The following is a 9,649-nucleotide window of genomic DNA, read 5'->3' as shown; positions in this document are numbered from 1 at the left end:
ATGTTAAACAGCAGTTTTGTCTGTAAGGAGGGTTAATGGTGCTTTATTTACAACCGTTTTGTGTTTTTGTGGCTTTAAGCTCCCCTGAAAGCCCTTCAGAGGTGTGTGTGAGAGACACAACATAAATTCAAGCAATAAAATAGAATAAACTCTGTGTCAGCCATGTTCTTAATGTAATCTCAGATCAGTACAAATTTATGCTCTATAGATATCTCTATGATACTACTGGTATCATTAAATTCTCTTCCTGATAGGGAAAACAGAAAAATCAGAAACCCAGTTTTAAAAACTCGATTCAGTTAAACAAAACATACGTAGATAAACCCAGTGACAAATATTTCACAAGCATGATTCCAGAGGCCATCAACAGGAAAACAAGAGTTTTATTTAGTTTTAAATGTTGAAAATACAAAGTTGATTTTTTAAAATGTAACATTATATAACATTTAGATTGGATTTATTTTATACACATTTTTATATACACGTGCCACCAACCTTTACTTACACACTTTGCTTCACAAAGAACATGACTGTAGAAGCTCATTTCGTCCAGATTAAGAACTGGATGGCGCAAATATTTGTGCACCTGAATGCCAGTTATGGCAGATCATTAGAAGCACTGTCCACAGTAAGCACATAGAAGTGTTTTAAATTCTGCATTTTCAACACCCCAATATCTCTTGTGACAAGATTCCAATTTATTTCACTTCCAATTGCCCACAATTCTAAAAAAACTAACAAAACAGAAGCAAAACCTGCAAATATATACAGACCAAATGTTGAAGTCAAAATGAATACCTGTCTGATTTCAACCCCCATGAAATCAGTGAATAAAATACCATGAATTCCTAGGTAACAAATATATCCATGCTTCCTTGTGGAACATGCTCCTGACATCAATAGGTTCTGAAAGAGGAATGCGAAAGTGCCACCTCCAGATGTAGTTCAACTCCAACTTCCATAATCCCTTTTATTGACAACATGAACCAAGGCTGTGCATACTGCAGCCCAATAGCTGGAAGATCACAAATTTTCCACCTCTGGCTCAAAACAACAAGTTTGAACCTCTATAAAGGTGTCCTAAGGTAACAAGCCTCACCAAAGGTAAGGTAAGGTAAGATAACAAGAATAAAACCCAAATCAGGATGATTTGATTGATGGCCCTCTGGAACCATCACTGTGTAGGACTGAATAGACTCCTTAAATTGCCAAGAAGGTGTTCTCTTATCTCTACTGCAATCAGCACCATGGAGAGCACATTTTCACCAATCCTTTTTCAACAGCAGCATTTTAGTTCAGCGGTAACCTCCTCCTCAAAGTATTTCTCTTCTCTACTGTTTGCGCTGCCAAAGCAGCATGTGAAATGGAGAGGTAAATTCACTCTGGGCACTTCAGTGTGTCCGCAGCTCTCTAGACTAAATAGGTGAGATTTGTGGAGAGAATGTTTATTCAAGTGAAAGTGACTTGCATCCAAATCATGATATTTTATTCACAGACTTCATGGGGGTTACAGTACGCTTCTCTAGTCCAACTGTAATCCATTAAGCTGGCATATTGAAAACATAGAATTAAACTCTTATACCATAGAAGCTCTAGGCTTCACACTCCCACTATGATTTCAGAATCGGATCTTGAACACATTGCTCAATGTCAGAAAAGCCTTCATGCTCACACTAGTCACAGTGCTAAATCAAGTATGACTTAGCTTAAAACCCAAACCACACATAAATTTCTTCAGGTCTGAGATGCACAGTGGTAAAAGTGGCATCAAACTGACACACAGTTTTGAAGAGAGAAGACAGTTCAAGCGCAGATGGAGCAAAGCGATAGAACTGATTATAGACCAAACCTATAGCCCTTGGGAGACTAAAAGGTAAAGGTAAAGGTTCCCCTTGACAATTTTTGTCCAGTCGTGTTCGACTCTAGGGGGCGGTGCTCATCCCGGTTTCCAAGCCATAGAGCCAGCGTTTCTGTCCGAAGACAATCTTCCATGGTCACATGGCCAGTGCGACTTAGACATGGAATGCTGTTACCTTCCCACCAAAGTGGTCCTTATTTATCTACTTGCATTTGCATGCTTTCGAACCGCTAGGTTGGCGGGAGCTGGGACAAGCGACGGGAGCTCACTCCGTCGCGTGGATTCGATCTTACGACTGCTTGGTCTTCTGACCCTGCAGCACAGGCTTCTGCGGTTTAGCCCGCAGCACCACCACGTCCCTACATTGGGAGACTAAAGGGATATGTTAAAACCTAAAGAGGTGTTGACTTACTAAACTTTCAGTGGGCCAGACTTACCTGCTCCAAGAGGAAGCAAGTATTCCTGGGTCTTTAATTATTACTAGTCATGCATCTTGTTACTTCTGTAGGAAGTGCATCAGAGCAGCTACAACATATAGAGATTGGCAAGGTGTGGCCCATTTAGATCTTGTTGGGGTGCAATTCTCGGAATTACTATCAGCTGTGCCAGCTGGGGCTGATGAGAATTATAGGTCAACAATATTGGGAGAGCCATATTTTGTTCATCATGGATAGAGACTTGGAAGTACAAGCTAGAGAGATCCCTGTTTTCAAACTCTGGGTATGTTGTCCCAAAGCAATAAAATAGGGGATTAGGATCCAGGTGAGTCAGGTACCTCTGTGATGAGACCAGAGAAGAAAAGCTCTCCATCCTACTCACTGTAAATGGAAAGACAAAAAGCAGCTATGAAACTGGAAAGCCAGCAGGTGGCTAGATTTCTATGACGGGAGAATGCTTCTCAAAAATGAGTACTACTGCCAGACCTTGACTTCTCCATCCCAGCCACATGTAGCAAGGAGTGATGGAAGGAGGGGATGAAAAGTTGCACTCACACAGGCTTCTCTATGTGCGTATAAGGTGCGAATGATGTGAGAGGTGCGGTAGTTATAGAAAAACACTTTGCCGTCTGAGCTCCCCGACACAAGAAGCATCCCATCAGGAGAAAACTCACAGCCCACTGCAAATCCTTCAACCTGTGAGAGTCGAGAATTAAGAGACTTTAAATAAATCGAGGTATTAATTAAGGAAATGCAATATGATCTATAACCTCCTGAAATTTCATAGTACAGTATAATAAAAATGTCGATTTTTACTGTAATGGCCTAATTGCTTCCCCAGGTGTTTATTAAGACAGCCCTATTAAGAAATTTACTTTGTTATCAGCAAGCAGTGTATACGTGACAAGGCACTTACCAACTAACAGCACTTTCAATTATTTGAAGGCCTACTTGCACTTCAGCTTAATTTTATATTAACTAAAATATGGAGAACAGGGTTGCAGTCTATTAATTTTTATCTCTGCTATAAATCATCAGCATTAGCAAGCATGTGAAAGATCCACTGGGGTTTTACAGAGAGAAAGAAGAATACCTTATGCCCTTCGTATCTCTTCTTGTTATTGATTCTGTAGGGACGCAGGCTGGAGAACAAGGCCACATAGTTGCCATTTGTTTGAGCAACAAAGACAGGTTCTTTAGGATGTGTTGCAAGGCTGGGACAAGTATAGCGCTCCTGTAAAAGAGAGTAGAAAAGAATGGAAAAAGCCCTTCTTACAATCTTTACTGCAGCCTTCCCCAACCCAGTTCACCAGACTATGATCCCAATAATCTCCAAACACCACGGACGAACATTACGACTACCATCAATGTCACTGTTAGCAGAATTATGGGCTTCATATGTCTACACCACATACACTGATACACATATTCATTCATTCATTCATTCATTCATTCATTCATTCATTCATTGATTCATACCATTTATATAACACCCCCTTACTGCAAACTCTACACTGGGTGGTTTAGACAAGCTTAAAACATATGATGCCCCACAATAAAAAAAAAAATCCACAAACAATACAGTGATACAACAGATAATGATTACACTATAACCATAAAATGAATAACCCTATAAAAATGTAGATTTTTAAAAAACATTGTTATTAGTTCTTTCCCAGAAATTCAGGCTAATTTAAATCGTCGTTTAGTCGTTTAGTTGTTTCCAACTCTTTGTGATCCCATGGACTAGAGCACGCCAGGCCCTCCTATCTTCCACTGCCTCCCGGAGTTGGGTCAAATTCATTCTGGTAGCTTCGATGACACTGTCCAACCATCTCATCCTCTTTCGTCCCCTTCTCCTCTTGCCTTCACACTTTCCCAACATTAAGGTCTTTTCCAGGGAGTCCTCTCTTCTCATGAGATGGCCAAAGTATTGGAGCCTCAGCTTCAGGATCTGTCCTTCCAGTGAGCACTCAGGGTTGATTTCCTTTAGAATTGATAGGTTTGTTCTCTTTGCAGTTCAGGGGACTCTCAAGAGCCTCCTCCAGCACCACAATCCAAAAGTATCACTTCTTCGGCGGTCTGCTTTCTTTATGGTCCAGCTCTCACTTCCATACATCACTACAGGGAAAACCATGGCTTTGACTATGCGGACTTTTGTTGGCAAGGTGATGTCTCTGCTTTTTAGGATGCTGTCAAGGTTTGTCATCGCTTTCCTCCCAAGAAGCAGGCGTCTTTTAATTTCGTGGCTGCTGTCTCCATCTGCAGTGATCATGGAACCCAAGAACACTGCCTCCATGTCTTCCCCTTCTATTTCCCAGGAGGTGATGGGACCAGTGGCCATGATCTTAGTTTTTTGATGTTGAGCTTCAGATCATTTTTTGCACTCTCCTCTTTCACTCTCATTAAGAAGTTCTTTACTTCCTCCTCACTTTTTGCCATCAGTGTGGTATCACCTGCATATTTGAGATTGTTGATATTTCTTCCGGCAATCTTAATTCCGGCTTGGGATTCCTCCAGTCCAGACTTCCGCATGATGTATTCTGCATATAAATTGAATAAGCAGGGGGACAATATACAGCCTTGTCTTACTCCTTTCCCAATTTGGAACCAGTCAGTTGTTCCATATCCAGTTCTAACTGTTGCTTCCTGTCCCACGTATAGGTTTCTCAGGAGATAGATAAGGTGGTGAGGCACTCCCATTTCTTTAAGGACTTGCCATAGTTTGCTGTGGTCCACACAGTCAAAGGCTTTTGCATAGTCAATGAAGCAGAAGTTTTCTGGAACTCTCTGGCTTTCTCTATAATCCAGCGCATGTTAGCAATTTGGTCTCTAGTTCCTCTGCCCCTTTGGAATCCAGCTTGTACTTCTGGGAGATCACAGTCCAAATCCTGCTGAAGCCTACCTTGTAGGATTTTGAGCATAACCTTGCTAGCTTGTGAAATGAGTGCAATTGTACGGTAGTTGGAGCATTCTTTGGCACTGCCCTTCTTTGGGATTGGGATGTAGACTGATCTTTTCCAGTCCTCTGGCCAATGTTGAGTTTTCCAAACTTGCTGGCATATTGAATGTAGCACCTTAACAGCATCATCTTTTAAGATTTTAAATAGTTCAACTGGAATGCCATCACCTCCACTGGTCTTGCTGTTAGCCAAGCTTTCTAAGGCCCACTTGACTTCACTCTCCAAGATGTCTGGCTGTAGGTCAGCAACCACATTATCTGGGTTGTCCGGGATATCCACATCTTTCTGGTATAATTCCTCTGTGTATTCTTGCCACCTCTTCTTGATGTCTTCTGCTTCTGTTAGGTCCCTCCCATTTTTCTCTTTTTTCATGTCCATCTTGGCACAAAATGTTCCTCTAATATCTCCAATTTTCCTGAACAGATCTCTGGTTTTTCCTTTTCTATTATTTTCCTCTATTTCTTTACATTGTTCATTTAAGAAGGCCCTCTTGTCTCTCCTTGCTATTCTTTGGAAGTCTGCATTCAGTTTTCTGTAACTTTCCCTATTTCCCTTGCATTTTGTTTCCCTTCTCCTCTCTGCTATTTCTAAGGCCTCGTTGGACAGCCACTTTGCTTTCTTGCATTTCCTTTTCTTTGGGATGATTTTTGTTGCTGCCTCCTGTACAATGTTAGGAGTGTCTATCCAAAGATCTTCAGGCACTCTGTCCACCAAATCTAGTTCCTTAAATCTGTTCTTCACTTCCACTGTGTATTCATAAGGGATGTGGTTTAGATTATACGTGACTAGCTCAGTGGTTTTTCTTCAGTTTAAGCTTGAATGTTGCTATGAGAAGCTGATGATCAGAGACACAATCAGCTCCAGGTCTTGTTTTTGCTGACTGTATTCAGTTTCTCCATCTTTGGCTGCAGAGAATATACTCAATCTGGTTTCGGTATTGCCCATCTGGTGATTTCCATGTGTAGAGTCGCCTCTTGTGTTGCTGGAAGAGAGTGTTTGTGATGACCAGCTTGTTCTCTTGGCAAAACTCTATTAGCCTTTGCCCTGCTTCATTTTGAACTACAAGGCCAAACTTCCCTGTTGTTCCTTTGATCTCTTGACTCCCTCCTTTAGCATTCCATTCCCCTAGAATGAGAAGAACATCTTTCTTTGGTGTCAGTTCTAGAAGGTGTGGTAAATCTTCATAGAACTGGTTAATTTTTAGCCTCTTCAGCATGGGTGCTTGGGGCATAAACTTGGATTACTGTGATGTTTAAAGGTCTGCCTTGGATTTGTATTGAAATCATTCTATCATTTTTGAGACTCTATCCCATTACAGCTTTTCCCACTCTTTTGTTTACTATAAGGACTACTCCATTTCTTCTTCGAGATTCTTGCCCACAATAGTAGATATGATAATTGTCCGAATTGAATTTGCCCATTCCTGTCTATTTTAGTTCACTGACGCCCAGGATATCAATGTTTATTCTTGCCATCTCCTGTTTGACCACATCCAGCTTACCAAGGTTCATAGATCTTACATTCCAGGTTCCTATGCAGTATTTTTCTTTGCAGCATTGGACTTTCCTTTCACTTCCAGGCATGTCCACAGGTGAGCGTCCTTTCAGATTTGGCCCAACCACTTCATTAGCTCTGGAGCTACTTGTACTTGTTCTCCACTCTTCCTCAGTAGTATATTGGACACCTTCCGACCTGAGGGGCCCATCTTCCAGCGTCATATCTTTTAGCCTTTTTTTCTGATCATGGGGCATTCTCGGCCAGTTCCTCCTCCAGGTAGATTGTGTTTAGTCGGAACTCTCCACTATGACTTGTCTGTCTTGGGTGTCCCTGCACGGCATAGCCCATAGCTTCCCTGAGTACTCAAGCCCCTTCGCCACGACAAGGCAGCAATCTGTGATAATACCATCTTTACCATCTTTCTAAACATAAGGAGGGAAGGAGCCTGGTGTATCTCTGTTGGCATTTTATTACTTCTCACATCATTGTTGATGCACATTCACTGTTAGCATGGGACCTAACCAGAATAATCAAACTACCCCTGTCTCCAGTGCTTGCTTATGTAACTACAGGCAGTATATACAACTTGAGCTATAGAAAGCAGATGTTTTTCTATCTCAGACATGTCACTTTGGTAAAGTATGAATTGGGCCTAAAAAGGAACTGGAAACTGGCTATTCCTTTCATATCAACTCTTTCACTATTTCAAAGACGACTCAGAGGTGGGAACAGACAAGATAAATACTAGATTGTCAGAGGTTTCATTTTTCTGCACTCGGCATCTGTATCAGGTGCTTTTGCTCCAGTTTAAGAAAAAAGAAATTCTTTAAGGGAAAAGTCAACTGTTACAGAGGGAGACACATAGACACATGAAGAGGAACACTAACAATAGAACCATGTTTTTGCTCAGTAAGTGGCGTTTATCCCTGCTGAAAGTGAAAATTGACTTTTCAGTGGACTGGGAGTGCACATAGCCTCCCATCTGAAAGATTAGAAATAGAAATGTATGAAACCAAAAACAATTTTTTTGTAATTGTTTGCATACATACTCATGCACATACACTCATAATAATCACCCTCAATTTCATGCTTGTTGCAGAGAGTGCAGTAAACTGCCCCGTTCAATAATGCTTCTTTCTTTCTTTTTTCCTCTTGAGGAAATCATCTTGTTTAAGCTGCTGAATACATCAAAATTGAACGCTCTGCAGTTTCTCATTCACTGAAGCGTGCTGCTTTTGAAGTGCAAATGACTAAACCTACTCTCACAATTTATGCAAAGGATGGTGCATCTGCAAGTTGGGACAAAGGCAATCATGGAAGTTGGCAATGGGAAAGTTCTATTAAATCATCCACTCCATCTCCCTGCCAGGGCAGAATTATTCTTTTCATGGATAAATGGCTACAGACAGACCTTATTCTTTACATTTCAAAAGACAATGAACTCCACACTGAGCTTCTGTAGAAGGTCAGCCATGTTTGAAGCTGACCACTTTATCCAGAAAATACCTCAAAATGTCACTCCCCCATCACCATCATCACCACCCTGCACAGAGCAAGAGGTAGGATTCCTCAAAGTTGCCACCTGTGCACTCCAAGAAGGTGCAAGAAAGTGTTTAACATTTATCCCCTGGGATTGATCCCTGTCAAATTGTTTAACCCTTCTAATCTTACGTATGATGAAGAATGCAACAGCTACACAGCACTTTGACATCTGTTCTCCATAATCTGGTGGCAGGCACATAACTTTCACAACACATGCGAAATTTAAGTGACAAACAACAAGTACTGAGAGGGAGAAACACAAGGCTGAAGCTTGCTCCTGTGTGGCACTGGTCAAAATCCTGCTGCTATTACGTACACTAGAATAGGTCCATAGAATTAATGGGAATTGGGTGAGTCAATTCCTCTGCAAATTCCATTGATTCAATGGCTTTACCCTAGTGTGATTTACTATGCTAAGCAATAGGATTTTGCCCACTCTGTTTAGAGCCTACACAAGTGTAAATAATGAGCATTAAATGCTGATTATTTTTACTTACACCTTTTGACAGGAGACAGCAGGGAGCAAATTCAATACATACCATGTGTTGTACTACTAGACTTTGGTGCTTTAGAAAAGTTTCAAGCCACTAATAACCCCACCCTTCCCAAAAGGTCATTATACTAGTAATTTGGGCTGTCAGGTTGGTATCTTAATGATGGTTCTAGCTAGAATAGACACAGAATTATTTTCTGAATTGTAAGTCAACACTTACATAGATTCTATTGAGTCTATTGGTGTCATCTAGTTGGGGCTGCCACAACTAGCCTTAAACAGCAAGGAGACCTATCAAAATTCTTAAAAGTAAAATTTAGAAAAAACATTGGCCCAAAACTCCTTGAATCCTCTGATCCACATAGGCAAATGGCACTTCTCAAGATTTGAGACATAAATGTCTTCCACTTAGAACTCAAACCGTGCTGGAGAAACGAGCATGGCCAAATGGAGACAGGAATAAGTTTGATATACTAGAGTTCCAACTTTAATTTTAGTCATAAAGTAACATGGTGATGCAGCTTAAATGTTAACAGGGTCTACTTCCAAGTAAGTGTGCATAGGATGGAAATGCAAAAGCTGCTCTGCCATTCTGACACTGGGCAAGCTGACTTTTTGAACTGTGGTGCTGGAGGAGGATCTTGAGAGTCCCCTGGACTACAAGGAGAACAAACCTATCAATTCTAAAGGAAATCAAGCCTGAGTGCTCACTGGAAGGACAGATCCTGAAGCTGAGGCTCCAGTACTTTGGCCATCTCATGAGAAGAGAAGACTCCTTGGAAAAAGACCTTGATGTTAGGAAAGTGTGAAGGCAAGAGGAGAAGGGGACAGCAGAGGACAAGATGGTTGGACAGTGTCA

At 41.2% G+C, this 9,649-nt stretch overlaps 1 protein-coding gene across 4 annotated transcripts in view; it reads right to left on the bottom strand.

Annotated features, from left to right (window-relative positions):
* Nucleotides 1-365: 365 nt before the first annotated feature.
* Nucleotides 366-9,649, bottom strand: part of WDR25 (WD repeat domain 25) — a 111,305-nt gene continuing 102,021 nt past the window's right edge. For all 4 annotated transcript variants that reach the window (XM_020793588.3, XM_078383785.1, XM_078383784.1 and 1 more), the window contains 2 exons: nt 3,389-3,529; nt 366-2,991 (listed from right to left, as the gene is read on the bottom strand). In XM_020793588.3, coding sequence (XP_020649247.3) covers nt 2,770-2,991; nt 3,389-3,529 — 363 coding nt within the window. In that variant the 3' untranslated portion in view covers nt 366-2,769. The remainder of the gene's footprint in view (nt 2,992-3,388; nt 3,530-9,649) is intronic.

This window comes from Pogona vitticeps, chromosome 1, assembly GCF_051106095.1.
Source record: "Pogona vitticeps strain Pit_001003342236 chromosome 1, PviZW2.1, whole genome shotgun sequence".
NCBI lineage: Eukaryota > Metazoa > Chordata > Lepidosauria > Squamata > Agamidae > Pogona > Pogona vitticeps.
Note: the sequence above shows the minus strand (reverse complement) of the source record. Positions and strands in the feature narration are given on the sequence as shown.